The sequence below is a fragment of the Ovis aries genome, chromosome 4 (genome assembly GCF_016772045.2).
Source record: "Ovis aries strain OAR_USU_Benz2616 breed Rambouillet chromosome 4, ARS-UI_Ramb_v3.0, whole genome shotgun sequence".
Lineage (NCBI taxonomy): Eukaryota > Metazoa > Chordata > Mammalia > Artiodactyla > Bovidae > Ovis > Ovis aries.
This window is the reverse complement of record NC_056057.1, coordinates 32,981,095-32,999,196: the sequence shown is the minus strand read 5'-3', so window position 1 is coordinate 32,999,196 and position 18,102 is coordinate 32,981,095. Positions and strand designations below refer to the sequence as shown.

The following is an 18,102-nucleotide window of genomic DNA, read 5'->3' as shown; positions in this document are numbered from 1 at the left end:
TACACATTTTTCTAATAAGAGTATTAAGTGATTATAAAGACTGCTTAAATTTCCATCCTATTTATATAATTGCAATCATTTTAAAAAATAAGCATTCTTTTCCATGGAATACCTGTTAAAAATATACCACAAGAATCCTGGTGCAAATGAAGCCTTTGAGTGGAGGACAAAATCAATAAACGACTCTTGGCGATTTCGAAAAGAAACCCAGCACTCATTTCCGTGTTCCTCGTCTCCAGTCCTCATTTCGTTGGCCCTGAAAGGCTCCATCGGGCCCAGACCCTCCCCCACCGCCCACCATTGTACTCGTTACATACAGGGGAAATTATGAATGGTTATAATGGCCAAATGCAGGCAGAAAAGCAGCAGAAAGAGACTTAAGCAATTTTTCAAGTACAAGTTACCACTTAGGGGTAACGCAGAGCGGTGTTCCTGTTTTAAGAGTCCCAAGTTCTCCAGCTAAAATTCTTTAAATAAAAGTACCAGCCTACCCCACTCCTCCTCTTCCTCCTCCTCTGGAAACTACAGGAAGATATGGTTTCCGTTTAAATACCGACTTTTCCCACTCTGACTTTTCTGCTCCGGCCTCCGAGGCCCGGGACGCCCCCATCCCCACTCCAGAAACCTTGGCCCCTGCGCTCCCCTCCCCCACCGGTGGCCAAGCCCGCCCCCGGCCTCATTGATCCCGGAGCCTTTTCTGAATCGCGCAACCAATAGCAAACGCGAAGCCCAAAGCCACCGCGAGCGCAGGCGGAGGCGGAGGAGGTGTCGCCCAGACACCCGCCCAGGACGCCGCGGGCTCCCATCCCCCCACCGGCCTGGCTCGGGGCCGCCCCACTTTGCCGGTGCCCGCGCCAGCAAAGGGTGCACAGGGTGGGGCGCGTCGGCCCGCCTCTCCGGCTCCCTCCCAACCCTCCCCCCCCCTGCTGCGTTTCCGTCCCCACCAACCCCTGGAAAGGTGCTCGCGGTTTGCCGAGGTTACACTTCTGTCATCGAAGCCACAAGGCGAGTTCGGAATTGTGACTCTTTGGCTTTGTTTGATTACCGATTTTTAAAAACCGAGTCTTTAAAACTCGGGTAAATAGAGCCGAGGGACTGCCTAGTTAGCACCCCCACTCCAATCACATTTTTAAAAAAAATCAATACTCCTCCCGCCCCCTCTCCCCTCCTGGAGGATCCGCCCCGACCAGATAACCCTTTCTAAACTCTGTGGTGACCATCAGCTCCCCCAGCCGCGCTTCCCTCCGCAACCCCGGCTGCGGCTCCTTTAGCATTTTCCGCTCCTCTTTCTCCGCCCCTGCGCAGGGTCCTTCGCCCAATCTTGTTACCCCTCCCCCTCTTCCTCCTCTTGCTAGCTTTTTTTTTTTTTTTTCCTGCGAAACCCACTGTAATTGAGGCGCTGGGATTCCTCACGTGAGACGTTGATTTGTAGTTTGAACACGTGGCTCATTCAAAAAGCCGGACACTCGGAGCGGATTTTTTCCGCCTCCTGCGCCTGCCTCCCCTCCACCCCTTCTCCCCTCCCTCCTGCCAGTCACCCTTCTGGGTTTTTTTTTTTTTTTTTTATGGGGAGGCGGTGCTTGCCCTCTCGTAGTGTAATATTTTCACAGTCCGTCGGTCGATGCCAGAGGGTTTGGGGAGGAAAAGACAAAAAGTAGTTTCCCCCCCCTCCTTTCTCTCCTCCTTTTTCTTGCTAATCCCGCCTCCTCCTCCGAGTTAGGAAGACTGGATGCGTTTGGGTTGTCGCTAGGGTTTTTCTTTTTTCTTTTAATACCTAGAAAAGGAAAAAACAGGAACCCTCGGATCTGATTTTTTTCGCTTCTCGTTCCTGTCCTTGGTTCTTACTGTGTTTGTGTATTTTAACGGCGAGAAGAGGAGGAGAACTCGCCGGATCCATCCATCGCTGTGGGTGGTTTTAATTTTTCGTTTTTCTCCTAATTTTTTTTTTATAAAAGCAACAACCACTCTTCACAATGAACAAACTGTATATCGGAAACCTCAGCGAGAACGCCGTCGCCTCGGACCTAGAAAGTGTCTTCAAGGACGCCAAGATCCCGGTGTCGGGACCCTTCCTGGTGAAGACGGGCTACGCGTTCGTGGACTGTCCGGACGACAGCTGGGCCCTCAAGGCCATCGAGGCGCTTTCAGGTGGGCCCCGGGCCGGGCCTGCCGGGGTCGGGCTCGCGGCAGTCCACACACCGTGCTGTCCGCACCGGGCCCCGGCCTGGGCGGGTGCGGGTGCGCCTGCGGAGAGCGGCCAAGGCCCGGGCGCCCGCACGCGCGGGTCGGGGCCCTTCCCCCAGCCGGGGCGCCTACCCGGCCCCACGGCTCCCCTCCCCCCCCCCCAGATCTGCGGGCGGAGGGCGAGCGCGCTGTCCAGAAAACCCCGGTTCGGGCTCGGAGGGGAGCGGGGGCACCGTGCGGCGCCGGGGACCGGGGTTGGGGTGCTGGAGCGGGGAGGGGGGAAGCTCGCCCCGCGCGCCGCCCGGGCCCAGGCGCGTGCTCCAGGCTCCGGCATGCCGGGCCTTGGGGGCCGGGAACGAACGCCCGATTCTCGCTCCTTCCTTACCCTCTGTGTGTGTGTGTGAGGGGGGTTTCTGGCGGTGGACTCGCTGCCTCCTCTCCCGCCCCCAGAGCTGGGCCGAGGGAGAACTCCAAAGTGGCCTGGACCCCGCTGCCTAAGCGAGGCCGCGGGCTGGTGCCGCGCACGGGCGGCCCCGCGCTCCCCTCGACCCTGCAGGGAGGCGGGCGAGGGCAACCCCCGGGTTCTGGGCTCCACCTTCCCGGGTCCGACGAGCTACAGGGGAGGTGGGCTCAGGCGACCAGGGGTCGCCTGGGAGCGCGTCCCCCTGCGGGGCCGGGCTTCGGGCCGCGGCCTCCGGGGCTGGTCGGGCGCGCGCGCGGGGGAAGGATGCACTCGGGTCCCGCTCAGAGCCGCGTGCCTTTCGGGGTGGCGGGCGCCGTCCCTCGCGCGTGGTTCCGCTGGTGCCCAGCTGCGCCTCTGGACGTTCGCTCTCTCGGCGCCTGCCCGACGGTCCTCAAGCCTTTCCCGCCACTCACAGCCCGTTCCCAGCGGGCCTGGGCCGGAACCCCTGGGAGAAGGGCCTAGGCGCCCCCACCTGAGGAAAGCCCACGCAGCCCTTTGCCCTGAGTTTGTCTGCTAGGGTCTCGGGGGACGTGGGCGGGGAAGGCCGAGGGGGGCGGGGAGAGTGTTACCGACCTCTGCCCATTGATTCCTCCTTTCCCACCCGCGCGGGGCCGCTTTCTGTCTCGGCCTCGAGCCGCTCCGGGTCTAAGGAGGCCCAGAGAGCCGCTCAACTCTGCCAACTGTCCTGCACCTCTTGTGTGTCCGCAGGTAAAGTGGAACTGCACGGAAAACTCATTGAAGTTGAGCACTCGGTCCCCAAAAGGCAGAGGTGAGCTTGCTTAGCATGTTCTCATTGATTCCCTTCTCGGCCATTGGGAGGAGAGAACACAGCTGAAAACAACTTTTCCACTTATTGGGGTTGCTGTATGGCTTGGCGTTTCTCGTTTTCTTTTGCATTTGTGTTTCTGGCAGGTGTGTGTGTGTGCACACTGCTCTGTAGGAATAGACAGCTTGTCTGTGGCCCTGCCACCGGGCTGTTTATACTGGTATATAAAGTCGCTTAAGGAAGTTCTTTCGGTTAAATGTTCTCCGGCAGAGTAGGTCAGGTTGGTGCAACAGGAAATCAAGAGTCTCCGAGGGCAGTTTCTGGGCATCCGTGGGAATTGGTGACCGCCCCCCCGCCTGAAACCGTAGGAGAGGCAAAGCAGCTGCAGCCGCGCGCGGGGTGTGGCGTGCCTTTCCCTTTTCTGTCCCACGGCGGCGGGCAAGAGTCTGCGGGGGCCGTGCGTGCATCTGAGGGGAGAGAAATTTGCCTTTACCCTGGGAGCTCCCTGTGAGGGAACGCCTGGGTTTCTCCTGCCCCAAAGCGCCTTTCAGTTCCTGCAGAGTAAGACGGGTTTTCTGCAAACCCGCCTTTGTCTCCCGGACTCCCCTCGACCCTGCTTCTCAATTTAAAAAATATTTGGCTTGTAGATAAACCACCAAGAGATGGAGAAGATTGAAGATTTTTGCTTCCTCAACGAGGAAGGGGTTGCACTTTTTGGAAAGCATGTGTAGTGTCAGTTTACAGTGTTTGGAGACTTTTAATCCCTGGACTATTTTGGAGAAATGGCTGCTTTCTCCCGAGCAGGCCAGATCCCGGCTCTCTAACTCCGGCTGGAAAGGCCCTGCTTCCTCCCAGGGGGTACTGGGTTTGGCCTGTGCCTTGCTGGCTTCTGCCCAGTGGGGTTAGGGTTTCTGCCTTCCCCCTTCCCCCACTCCCAACCCGCGGTCCAGCAGTAAACTGGAAGTTAATTTCAACTAGAGCAGCCGGAGGGGGAGCAGCATCTGGTTAGGTATTGGTGCAAGTGTGTATGCTGGAGGGCTGAAAGGGTTTGATATGCATATTTCCCTGGTGCTTGACTTGGAGAATTGGCCACCCAATAGGTCAATCTTAAGCCTGTTTGTAGGTGGAGTTTTCTTCCATGTAAATAATTTCCACCAACTGTGTTTTTGTTCACGACCTTGTGGGATTCTTGTGGGTTTCTTTTCATGTACTAAATTTTCATTAGGATTAGTTGGGAAGTGATTTAGTTCTAGCTGGGAACTTTGGTAGTGGTCAAATTATTTTATATAGCAGAATGGAATTTTAAAAGCATCTAAAACAATAGAATGTGTACTGCAAACTCTAAATTGATCTCAGTTAAATATCAATTGAAAAATTAAAATTCTGAATTGTTTCCTTACTGGAAAAAAATATAAGCATATTCTGCGAATTCTAATTGGTTTTTGTTTAGCCGCTGTGTCTTATTAATTTTCTTCAAATGTCGAATAAGAAATGGGCAAATAGTTGTGCTGAAAAACGGACATTTTAACATTCAGGAGTTGCTAAATTTAAACTTTAAATGTATTGACCTGCCTGTGAATGCAATTAGTTTGCCTTACTCTCCTGATTTTCCTTCTCTAACCTTGTGTGAGTTTGTTCCTCATGTGTAGGGAATTAAACACATTGCCTGGAATAGACTGTTTTTCTTCTTAAAGGCTTTTGCCCAACCTAAAAACATACTTAGCAGCCTCTTTGTCATAAAGTAACAAGTAACTATTGAAAAAAGCATATAAAGTAAAATGTTACTAGTGGCAGCAAGTATTAAAGGGAAGCTTCCATTGATGAACAAGGTAGATTAAATTTTCTAGCTGATTTTCATTAGTCATTGAAATACTCAGGATTTTGAACCATAGTATTACTAGCAAAGTAAATAGGAGTGAGTACATTAGAGACAACTTTTTTTTTTCCTACTGATTTATTAAGAGAGCCATCAAGGAAGCCCTTTGCTTGTATTGGAAGTGGTTAAAACCAATAATGGAACTTGATTTTTCTGCCCAGGGAGATTTGCTGGAAACCTCTATTACAATTTGGGTTTAACTGACCCTTGAAACTGTGTTGCAGTTTTCCTTATCTGGACTGTTCTACTGTCTGAATAGGCTTTGGGAGAGAGCAGAGAAGGCACCTTGGTGATCCACATACTCAGCACCTAGAGGATGGTCAGGTGGTACTGATGAGAGAGACTTGAATGCTGAAGACCAGTCCTTGCTGGTGAGCCTGCTGGACTTCTGGGTGGAGTTCTTTGTGCTTAGCAGTCATTGCATTCCATCCCATCACCGTGTGGGCATCTGAGGCAGGCACACCCACATGTGCAACAGTGACCTTTATACCTGCTGTGCAAGGCATGTTGGGAGCCCTAGGCTGAAGAATGCTTATGGCAGCACTCTGAGATGGATGAATGGGCTTGTACCAGCTAAACAGGGGAGCAGGCCAATGGGTGATGTGATGTGACGTGTGGTAGGCTGCCCAAAATTCTGACGGGGAGCAGAGGTAGGCGGACCCTTGCTGGAAGGGGCATTGCAGAGTTTGGTTCAGACCAGGCTTAGTTCCTGATTCTTGAAGTCTCAAGGGAATGTGGAAGGAATGTTGCTTTTCTGCATTCAGATACCCCTCAGTTCGGGGAGATTATAGCAGTGCTTCAGTTTGAGATCCTCTGCATTCAGAATGAAGAGAACATTGCACAGAGTACCTGTGATAGTATTGCACTTTTTGTTCCAAATATGAAAGATACAACACATGAAGACTTGGCTTCACTCTGGAGGTATAAGCTTTAAAAAAAATTTCCCTCCCTACCCCTGGGGGGAAAGGTGGGTGTGAAAATTGTTGTGGCTTTGGAAGACCATAGCTGACTTTGGGTCGGAAGAGTCACTGGTGTCTTGCAGGACCTTGTATGTGCCCCTATATATTTATGTAAATAGCACTGATTTCCTTTTGTTATGTTGTGGGCTGTTGGGCATGGGAGAGGGAACAAGAAAGTCGCTGACACTGGGGAACTTAGAGGATGGTGGTTTATTTTCCACTGCTTTTAAATTACGAAAATTGTCACATTTTCCAACTTTTTCTAGCTTAAACTTCCTCATGCTTTAGCTGTTAACCTTGATTAGAATTGTATGTAGCCAAAAACATGTTTGAATAAAAGAGAAAAAATAGTGGGATATTATAGTTAATATTTTTCCAGGAAGGATCCGTTAAAATAAATGGTGGTGCCTAAGCTCAAGTATCTTTGTTTTTTGCTTCCCTGAAATAATTTTTAAAGAAAGGAAATTAAATGGATAACTTATTTCAATATTAGAATCTTGTGTTTAGCATATAAATGGGATAGAGCATGTATAAAAGTTACTGGGGTTTTAAATATATCTTACTTTAAATGGCTACGTAAAAGCTAGTGCTGCATTTTATATAAAAGTGGTTAAGTATAGACTAGGATGGTGCCAGGAGTAGCCATATGCCAGTTAGCCAGGGCATAAGACCTTGGTGTCTCAGGACATTAAAAGCTATTTTTAATGCTAAATATTTTAACAAGATATGCCCCAAGGTGTTTTAACAGGGATGCTCCTGGGTTATCAGTGGTGGTCCAGGTGAATCTTGTGCATTAGGGAAATTTCTCACACATTTGTAGACCTAAGGCTCTGAATGTTGTGGCTGGTAAAGGTTATCTTTGCAATGCAGAGTTTAAGATCAGTAATGCATGACTGCTTAAGTGGTTGTAGCCAATGAGATTTTTCTTGATTTCATGTTGTTTTCTCAGTACAGTTTGAGAAAGCTAGAAAGATTTCTTGCTTTTCTTTCTCACTGTATTAGATTTTTTAAAAAATTTTGATAAGTAGCTTCTGTGTGTCTGTCCGTGATAACAAGGAAGACGTTATGAAAACATGACATGTGCCTGGAGCCAGTGGGAACTGAGAATCTTGGCTTCTGTTTCTGGCTTCCTTTGATTTGTGGGATGACTTACATTCTCTGTTCATGCCAAACGCCATTATAATAAACTAACAAGGGGCATACTTTGTTCAGAGTTTTGAGTTCTGCTTGAAATAAGTGAGTTACCAGCTAAGATTTAAAGGTGTATTTTGGAATTACAGAGAGATGGGCTTTCCTCTGTAAGGAGCTTGCATTTCTTTTCTGTAGTATGGCAGCTTAGTTGCTTTTGCACCTGTACCTTGTTTGGGCAATCAGCATGAGGGACACGATTTTCATCATAACTTCCAAAGGCTTTTGTGAGTCACGCCACTGCAGTTCATGTGTTGTTGTAGGTCTGGGATTCCATATTAAGTAAACCTGTTGAGCCACCTTGATGTATATTTTGAAGCAGCTCCATTTTAGCATTCTTTAACAGCATTCAGACAGCAACTATTCCAGCAGTAATTTTGAAAAGTGTGAATTACGCAGTCAGGAACGCTGGTAGTTGGTTTGGTCTGGGAGGAAAGAGTCTACTATTTTTAGTGGAGGTTCCTTTATCAGCTGTTGATTCTGATTCAGGCTTGTAGAGTCATAAGACAGGAGGTGGCAGTGTGGGAGCAGTGACCAAGGGGTAGAATTGGCATTTTTAGTTAGGATCTCTGCCCCATAAATCTGATGTGTACTAGTGGGCTTTGACTGTGGAGTTTTGTTTGGAAGCTGGTTGCAAACATAGTTTTCAGTGCTCTATTAAAACTGTGTATTTTATCATGGTCTGAAAATTGCTGTTTGGTAAGTGTTCGGTATTGGTAAATATACTCAGTTAAAATACCAATATAGTATGTGAATTCTGTTGCCCTGAAGGGGAATCTATAGTACATAAATTATGTACTATATGTGTTTTATATGTGTGTAATTATGTGTTTTAGAGAATTATGCCAAGACTATTTAACTTGCTTAAGAAATAGTTTGAAATTAGAGAGGTATTATTTGAGGAATCTAGTGTAAGTCTAAGAACCCACTTGCCCCAGTGCAGGAGACACAAGAGATGTGAGTTAGATCCCTGGGTCAGGAAGATCTCCTGGAGAAGAGTAAGTTGCTGTTGTCCTGAGCCACAGTTTTCAGGATAGTTTACTGTGCTTCTCTGTGATCGTATGGGTCTGCTAGGTGGTTAGTTCTGTTCCACTTGGTATCATTTGGGTCATTTACTAAGCTGGGCTAAAAGATCCAAGAAGACTGCACTCACATATCTGGCCTCTTGGTGCTTGTCCAGGTCCTCTTTCACCATATGGTATCTTATTACTCAATAGTGGCCCCTGGCTGGCTACCCCTAGTGAAAGCAGAAGCTGCTGGGCCTTTCGAAGGCTAGGTGCAGAATTGGCACATTATTGCTTTTAATTTCATTCTGTTGATTAAGGCAGGCCATGAGGCCAGCACAGGTTCCAGGGGAATGTGGAAAGAACTTAATGGTAGAGTGGCATGCATGTACAGAGAGGAGGAATTGGTGGTTGCGGTCTGTGTAGTTCTTCTACAAGTTGGAGGAGCCACAAGCATCCCACATGCATTTTGGCTTGAAAATGCTTAGAACGTAAAATATCTGAAAATTGTATTTAGCTCTAGAAATGGGGAGCCAGTCGACTTGTAATGTCTTAGCAAGAGAGGATGGTGTTAGCTCAGAGGTGATGAATAGTGGTCAGTCTCTGTTTATTTCTAGGGAACAGCTAGTAGAATTTACTGATGGGTTAAATGAGGGGTGTTTGAACAGAGAAGAATGACAAGGTTTTTTGGCTAGAACAATTGGGTGGAAGGGGGTGCCATTTACCCAAACAGAGGGTATCGTGTGACAAATAGGTTCTTGAGTGGAAATTAGAAGCTTTACTTTTTGGCATATTATGTTTCTAATTCTTATTAGAAATTTGAAATGATGAAGTTGAGTAGATATTAATAGTTGGATATATTGGTCTGGAGCCCAAGAGAAGGTGGGAAGTGCAGGTGAAAAATTAGAGGCTTTGTTAACTTACGGTGTTGAAGTCATGGAATTGGACAAGGTCATCAAGGAAATAAGTGTGGAACTCTTGAAAAGAGGGGCTAGCAGAGAAGAGTGAAGGAGGCCAGTGATTAGTGGAAATCAAGTACAGTGAACTGCTTCTGAGAGAAGTGAGGAAAGCCTGTGGGGAAGGAGAGTTTAATCCACTGTGTAGAATATCACTGAGCGTGTGTGCTTTAGATGGATGAGTAAGTGACTGAGGGCGGTGTTAAGTCTCAGCCTTCTGGCTGTGCTGTAAATAAATGTAGAGTGATTTATGAATTTTGGAGCAACCTGAAATATAGCCTCTCTTCCAGAATTCATATATTAGGCTCTCTTTTCATTTTTTTTAATGTTCTGTAAACATCTAGAAGCATATTCTATTTATAAGTTGCTAGAGATGGAAGAGGCTCCTCAGTTTAGTAGATCCTTTTTTGCTCAGTGGACAAGACGGTGGTGACAGTTGACCTACCCTCTGGCATCTGTTTTGACACTTTGGGTGACTGTGAGCTCGCCTTCTCAAAGACAACCCCTTCTGCTTTTTATTAGTACGCATTTGGTTCCAAAACGGTGCAGACAGAGTCCAGTGCTTCCATGTGCTTGTCTAAATACTTGCTTAAAGACAATGTTGGAAACTGATGGTCACAATATTTATGAATATTATGGGCTAGGTTTAAAATATTTCAATCACTTTGTCATTTTAGTATACTAGAATAAGTAAAACATTCCGTGTATTTTATTCATAACAGTGAAGTTGTAAGAAATGTTAGAAACCCTTGAAGTACCCTAAATTCCCTCATTTTTGCACATTAAAAAATCTGGTCCTTGGTAAAGTAGCCATCTCCTCAAATTATGAATTCCGTCTTTGGCCACAGAAGTCACTGAAACAAGGTGATGTGTTAGAGTAGTTGGTTTTGAGACAGGTGACTTGGTCTGAATAACTTTTTTTAAGACTTTCTTTGTCTATGCAAGTCCTTTGATTATAGAATACTGCTTTCAGAATGTGTTAAATGCCTACTATTTTAAGAGAGGGAAACTAATAAAAATGAGATAGCACAATGGGGTCTCCCCCGCCCCCCCGCCCCGCCTACCGCAGTGGTATTTGCCGTAAGCCCTGGGAGAAGAAGTAACTTGCCCAGGGCACTGATTAGTGGAACAGTTTCCAAACTGTGACTCTACCCTGTCTTCATTCCTCCCATTTAAAGTGGTCAGATCCTCAAAAAGTAGCTTACACAGCAGCCTGATCATGTTTGCAGTGGCAAGTCAGAGCAGACACTTTCTTGGTGTCTCTGAAGAAAAAAGAAATCTTGTTTAGCTTCTTTGAAGGGTTGATTTTAATGTCTTGGAAAAGGACAGATACAGGTAGTCTGGAATCCGGGCTTACTACAGAATAAAAATATCCAGACATCCTGTTTTAAGATAGAAAATGAGACTACTTTTTCCTTTAAACTTTTTTTTTTTTTTAAAGCAGCTTCATGTTAGTATAAATGAATGGCATGGAAGTTGGAGGGGGCCTAAGGAGATGAGAGAGGGGAACAGAGGGCATGAAGAGGTGGGTGCTGTGGCTTTATCCTAGGCAGGTGGTTGTGACTCACAGCATGTGTTTTAGATGACAAAAGATGTAGAGGTGTCCTGTGTGGAGTGCATGGTGCCTGGCTGTCCCAGTTTGTCACCAAGTTTAGAAGGATCCTGCCTTGGGGAAAAAAGTCTCTTCAACTTAGAATATTAAGGATTAAGAAAGAGTAGGAGGGAGAAGTCATGCTGAAACCTCTTGATGTAGAGAGTCCTGATGCCTGCCTCACATGCTCTTGTTGAATAGAAGGGTGTAGCCAGAAGAATGTTACATCTGAGTTTGAATCCCACCTCTGCTTTCTGAATTCATGATGTTAAATGTCTAAGGATGAGGAAATCAAATCTGGGAGGTTAGTGTGGAAAAGATGCCTTATAGAACCCTGGGGAGGTGTATAAAGCATCACCCAGTAGTCACACCCATATCAGCTGTTGTGTTTCCCCTTGATGTTGAAATGTGAAGGCTGGATGTATATTATTTGGTGGTAATAACAGAAATAAAAAGTTTTCTTCTGTTCTGGGACGTGTGCTCATAAACGTAGAAATCTTTGGGTGGTGTCTTTTGTGTTTTTATGTTCATTGAGCATGAATTACTTTTTTTAAAAAGGTATAACCTAGGAACAATAGAGTATATTAAATACTCTATTAAATATTAAATACTCTATTATTAAATATTAAATAAACATCTTGATAAATTCTCACAAATGTGTACATGTCAATTAATTTAAAATGTATGAATTATGAAAATGTGAAAATACTTGTTCTTTAATCCTCCCCATTCCCATGCATTTCCCAGGTCTTAAATTTGGTAACTTAGTATATTATTTTTCAGAAATTCTCCTATGCATGTATCCACAAACACTTTTTAATAATCCAATCATACTGTTTATTTTTTTTGTTTTTTTCTAAGTAATATATCCTGAAGAATCTTCAGTGTAGGTACAAATAGTTAACTCCCCTTAAGCTAGCAGTTGCATCGTTTTGCATAGGAGTGCAACAAATTAAATGTTCTTTTCATAGTGATTTCAGTTGACCGTGAGTATATGTATGTCATTGGGCTCTTGGATATTCTTTTTACTTGAATATTTTTATAAGGTAAATTCTTAGACTGGAAATTACTGTCAAAAGACATGCACATTTAAATTTGGAAGTACTCTACTCAAAACACTAAATTTGTCATGTAGAGTGAAGTAAGCCAGAAGGGGACAGAGAGGAACAAATTGAGAGAGAAGCATATGTTATGATGTAAAATAACTAGTGGGAAGTTGCTGTATAACACAGGGTGCTCAGCTTGGTGCTTTTTGATGACCTAGATGGTCTGGATGAGGGGGCGTAAGAGAGGGGACATATGTTTATGACTGATTCACGTTACTGTACAGCAGAAACCAACACAACATTATAAAGCAATTATCCTCCAGTTAAAAAATTCAAAACACTAAATTTACTGATTGATACAATTAGTCATAATTTGACAACCAAGGAGCTGTTCAGAATGAATTGGGCAGAGAGACTATTGGGTCAAAGCTCAAACATGGAGCGCTGTATCATTTTACGAACAGCCTTATTCTTTCTACATGGATGTTGTGCTGACTCTGACAAGTCTAGGTCCTGATTCATTTGTGTCCCTTGCATGTAAAGATTGTCAGAGCTATAAAGATTAAATTCTGATAACTGGAACTTCCCTTGTGGTCCAGTGGTTAAGACTCCATGCCTAGGATGCAGGGGGCATGGATTCAGTCCCTGGTCAAGGAACTAAGACCTAAGATCCCACATCCCACATGCTGACCCCCCAAAGCCCCAAATCTGCTAACTTAGAGTTTGATTACCTGGGGTTTATATTCTTCTGGTAACTTGAATTTTGGATTTTACCCCAGAAACTTAACAATATCTTTTTGTAGTCGGAGCTTTACCAAGTAATATTTTGAGGAGAAGTTTGATTAAAAATTAGTTTTCAAAACAGTTTTACTCCTCTTACCACTTGAACTAGCCAGGTGAGTACTGGAGAGCTTGTTTAAAGAGAACCTATGACGATGTTAAAACTATTGAAGCTGTGACTACTGAGTTTTTTTCTAGTGATCCCCAAATGCTGATTTTTTTTTTTTTTTAAAGTCAGCTGTTCTTGCAAAAATGGAGAAGCTCTTGCTTTTCTTTGGAGAGATAAGTGAGGTTGAACATTTTAATTTCTCCATTTTGTGGTCTGTAAGTTTACCTATTGCTGCAGTGTTTTGAGTTTCAGAAATGGATTCATTCCTTACGGCTTATAAAAATTCTTAGTTTAAGTAGCGTAGATGGAGCACCTGTGCTGGTAGACAGCTCCATGCTAGATTTCAGGGGCTAGAAAGAACACATTTCTTTTTCTGAAGAAAAGTACATGGAGTGTAGTGTCTTGCACTTTGTTCTGCTTCAATTCCTCAGTGATATTTTTGTCTTAACACTAACAGTGGCTCACTGTGCCCAGTGATCCCAGAGGTGGATTACTATCTCTACAGGTAGAGAAGTTGTAAAATACACCACCGGGTATGTATGGGACACCCCAGAAACGTAGGTGGGTCGTTGGCCTTAGCTGAGTGCCGGTGCAGCCAGCCAGAGATAGGTTCAGAGAGCAAGACACGTGAAGGCAATTGAAGCTGTGTGCAGTGGGGATGGCAAAGCAGAAGGGAAACAGAAGCCAAGGCATGGAAGTGTGAAATACCCTGGTGTGTGTGGGGGCATGGCAAGCTGTTTGGAATTAGAGAGACCCGAGTGTGAGGCAGGATGTTGGTGAAGGCTGAGCCCAGAGGGGTAGCGAGAGCAGCCGGTGTGCTCCAGGAGTTCCGATTCTTTGTGTGTTTACCTTTAGGGGCTCACTCAGTTCAGTTTATGTCAGTTAGCAGATGGTTATTTGGGATCATCTCACGCGAGACTTGATGCTTGGGGCTAATTTTGGGATCTGCTCACCAGAGATTATGTTGAACTGCTTTACTTTATAAGTGCTTCCTGGAAACAGCTGTTCCCCAAGTCATTCCACGGGCATGGAGCTGTTCCCAGCCCTCTGACTGGGATTTGGGTAAATCATGAGAGGACTAGGAACACTATAGTAAGGCTGACTGAGCCTGTGCTGCTTTTTTTTTAAGGTTGAATGAAGAACCTGCCCGTCAATGCAGGAGACGTGGGTTTGATCCCCGGGTCAGGAAGATTCCCCTGGAGGAGGGCATGGCATCCTGCTCCGATATTCTTGCCCGGAGAGTCCCATGGACAGAGGAGCCTGGAGGGCTACAGTTAGTCCATGGGGTCACAGTCAGACACGACTGAAAAGACTTAGCATATGATAGTCATAGTTTTAATCAGTGGTGATGATTAGAGCACTTAGTATTTGATTTTTATTATGACATCTCAAATGATGTAATGAACCTTTGGAGAAAAATGGGACCCTTCAATGTGCATGTACTATTAACTGAGCAGAGTGAGAGGCAGCAGTGCACACTTGGGAGGATCAGTGATCTCTTGCTTGGCATCAGACAAACATCAGTTTGAATCCTTGCTCAGCTCTGTGTTCCCTGGCAAACTGATGCTACTCTGGACTTCTCAGTTTATCTGTTCAGTCCAGTCACTCAGTCGTGTCCATCTCTTGGCGACCCCATGGACTGCAGCACGCCAGGCTTCCCTATCTATCACCAACTCCCGGAGCTTGCTCAAACTCATGTCCATCGAGTCCGTGATGCCATCCAGCCATCTCATCCTCTGTCGTCCACTTCTCCTCCTGCCTTTTTATCTGTAAATAGGAGCAATAAGCTTACTGTACAAGTTTATCTGTAAATGGGAGCAGTAAAGCTTATTGTACGAGGTTGTTGGGAATTAAATCATAATGTTTGGAAAGGACTTCATGGAGTATCTGACACAAGTAGTATTGTTTCATATTAGTAAGCTTGTGTGTTTACAAGTGGTGATTGAAAATAAGAGATGAGTATCTATTTCTGTGTAATCCCATAGTTTGCTATTGATACATGGAAATGTTTGACACTTCCTTGTAGAGTATGAGTAATGCATTATGGATGTTAAGAGTTTGTACTTTAGGTCTAGATGTGTACATCTTGGAATCCCTAAAATGTTTTAGTTAGGAAATTATCTTAGAGATCATATTTTCAAAAAAGAGTAGGAAATAAACTCCTGTTAATTTCAAAAAGGTAGGCAACGTATGACAAAAATGTACACAAGATAAGCAGCGGTTCAGAAAGGGATACCTGAAAGGCTCATCTACTTAGGGAAAGATATTCTCTCTTGCTTATCATTAGGGAAATGCCAGTTGTAACGCTATTTTCCCCAATCAAGTTAGGAAAAATGAACAAGATTAATAATAACCGGTATTGGCAAGCGTGTGTAGGTATGGGCATTCATACAGCAAAGACTTCTTGGCATGATATTTGGGAGTATCTGTTAGAACTAAAATGTAAATATCCTTCAGGTGTCATGAGATACAACCTGGTCTTCATAGTTGTGTGGTCTGTAAGTATAATTGTAATGAACAGTATTGTAAAGGAGCTCAAATCGCTAGGCAGGACTTGGGAAAAAGGTCTTTGGGTAGAAGTCCAAAGTATGTGCAGGTAGACTTTCAGGTTTTATTATTTTACTTATTACATTTTAATAGGTATTGTCAGATAATCTGGAACTTCCACTATTGTCTACTTTCCAAGCAGAGAAGATTCTTAGCCTTAATTTGGCTGTCTAGGATGTTTTGCGTTTACTCATTTTTGAGCGTTAGGTTTTTGAAAAGGAAGAGAACCAAGAACTGCTTTTCTTTCTTCAAAGCACTTTGAAGTAATGTTAAACAGTGTTTAACTGTTAGGTCTTTGTTAAAAAGACATTTTTTTCCCTCCCCAGTATTGTTTAATAGAAAATTGGAAATAAATGTCCTCTCAAAGAAAATATACCATACTCGGGCAAATTATACTGTGGTATATTTCTTAGCATTTACGAAGAGTGATATAAATTTAAATATGCTGACATGTGAAGAACAAATTAAAAAGCATGTATGGTATAGCTCTTAAAAGATAGATGTTTGGCGGTGCGGGGGTGGAACTTTCATAGGCACATTTACTTGAAAACGCATGAAAAGGGCTGGAAGCTTACCCACCAAAAAGACTGGTTATCTTTGCAAATAAGTGACTGAGGAGGAGAGAGGCTAGTCTTTGGCTTCATTCTTCATTCTAATGGTCCTCAAACTTTTTGGTTTTGATTCTTCGATACTTAAAAACTGAGGCTCCTCAAAGAGCTTTTTTTTTTTTTTTCTTAAAATATACTGTATAAAGGGCTTCCCAGGTGGCTCAGCAATAAAGAATCTGCCTGCGATGTGGGAGATGCCCGTTCCATCCCTGGGTTGGGAAGATCCCTTGGAGAAGGAATTGGCAACCCACTGCCGTATTCTTGCCTGGGAAATCCCATGGACAGAGGAGCCTGGTGGGCTACAGTTCTTAGAGTCTCAGAGTCAAATGGACTGAGCAAGCACACACTGTATTAGAAAGCAACTGAATACTGTTTTATATTACTTTAAATGAATAATACATAGTGTGTATATTGTAATATATGTTACTATAATAAACTTAATAATAGATTTTTGTAACAAAATAAACTCATCCAAAGCCAAAATAAAAATTGAGTGAAGAGTGAAGTCGCTCAGTCGTGTCCAACTCTTTGCGACCCCATGGACTGTAGCCTACCAGGCTCCTCTGTCCATGGGATTTTCCAGGCAATAGTACTGGAGTGGATTGCCATTTCCTTCTCCAATGAATGAACTGAACAAGTACAGTAATGCAGACTAGAGGAGAACAAAGGTATATTTCAGGTCCCTGAAATGTGACAGGGACAATCAGAAACAGCATTAGAAAGCAGAGCTCACGCTCAACATGGGCAGGCGGAAGGAACAGGACAAAAATAAAAGGGAAGCTGTCACAGAAAAGCCAGCTTTCTACCAAGTTAGGTATTGTGGGAGACTGTTAAGTCACATATTAGCAGTCTCACCAATAAGGTGACCACATCATCCAAAGCCAAAATAAAAATTAGGAACATGGAATTGCTTTAAATATTTGTAGATTTCTTTAATGTTTGCCCTAATAGACAGCTGGACACTCATAACTACTTCAACATTCAATTTGTTGCAGTATATTGTTCTGATTGAAATATATGAAGAAAATCTAACTTCACATAGATAAACTCTTAGAAAAGGAGAGGAATATTTTAATAGTCTTTCTACATGATTGTGAGTATTTTTGTTCCTGTACTAAAACTCTGCAAGTGGAATTTTTTAAAAGTTAGTTGCATTGTGGAACCTGAAGTCATACCAGTAAATATTTTTTGTTCTTTCTTACATTAAAATCCATTGGTCTGTCTTGCACTTTGATCCTGAAGTATTGGGAAACTGTTGAAGCTCTAGGTGGTAAATAAGTCTTCTGAAGTTCTGATTTTTACTTAAAAGCTTAAAATTCAGTCATTAGCAACAAATGCTATTAGTTTTTCTTGAAGTAACTGGCTGGTTTTGTTCTCTTTTGAGAAAATGTCTATCAGACACTCAATCTTTAATAACCATGGTTGAAAACTGAAAGTGTTACTCAGTTGTGTCTGACTCTTTTCGACCCCATGGACTGTAGCCTGCCAGGCTCCTCTGTCCATGGGATTCTCCGAGCAAGAATACTGGAGTAGGTTGCCATTCCCTTCTTCAGGGGATCTCCCAACCTAGGGATTGAACCTGGGTCTCCTGCACTGCAGGTAGATTCTTTACCATCTGAGCCACCAGAGAAGCTTAATCACTATCATTAGTCTATTGTTATTTCAAGTAAAAATGGTGCTCCATTAAAAAAAGTGAGTGGTTCACTGTTACACAGTGCTTTTTCTGCAGACAACCGTATTCGGTAGCCCAAGTGCTTTCTGTGTACAGCCCTTCTGTTCACATAGGTTTTAACAGGATATGTTCTCAAGGGTTTCTTAAGAAAATTAATTTTTACTGCTTTTATTAAGGACATTTAAAAATGAATCTCAAGGGTCTTCTCCGGCTGTCCAGTGGTTAAGACTGCCTTCCAATGCAGGGATCAAGGCTTCGATCCCTGGTCTAGGAACTGAGACCTCACATGCTGCTTGGTGTGGCCAAAAATTTTAAAAAGAAACTTGTTATACTGCAAGTGCCTGTGATTACGA

At 44.2% G+C, this 18,102-nt stretch overlaps 1 protein-coding gene across 7 annotated transcripts in view; it reads left to right on the top strand.

Annotated features, from left to right (window-relative positions):
- Nucleotides 1-1,590: 1,590 nt before the first annotated feature.
- IGF2BP3 (insulin like growth factor 2 mRNA binding protein 3) overlaps nt 1,591-18,102 on the top strand; it is a 151,635-nt gene continuing 135,123 nt past the window's right edge. For 5 of the 7 annotated variants that reach the window (XM_012176514.5, XM_060414968.1, XM_004007792.6 and 2 more), the window contains exons 1-2: nt 1,591-2,148; nt 3,356-3,416. In XM_012176514.5, coding sequence (XP_012031904.1) covers nt 1,974-2,148; nt 3,356-3,416 — 236 coding nt within the window. In that variant the 5' untranslated portion in view covers nt 1,591-1,973. Of the gene's footprint in view, nt 2,149-3,355; nt 3,417-5,548; nt 5,661-5,966; nt 6,211-18,102 lie in introns of those variants that run through there. The other 2 variants (XM_060414972.1, XM_060414971.1) reach the window with 2 other exon arrangements.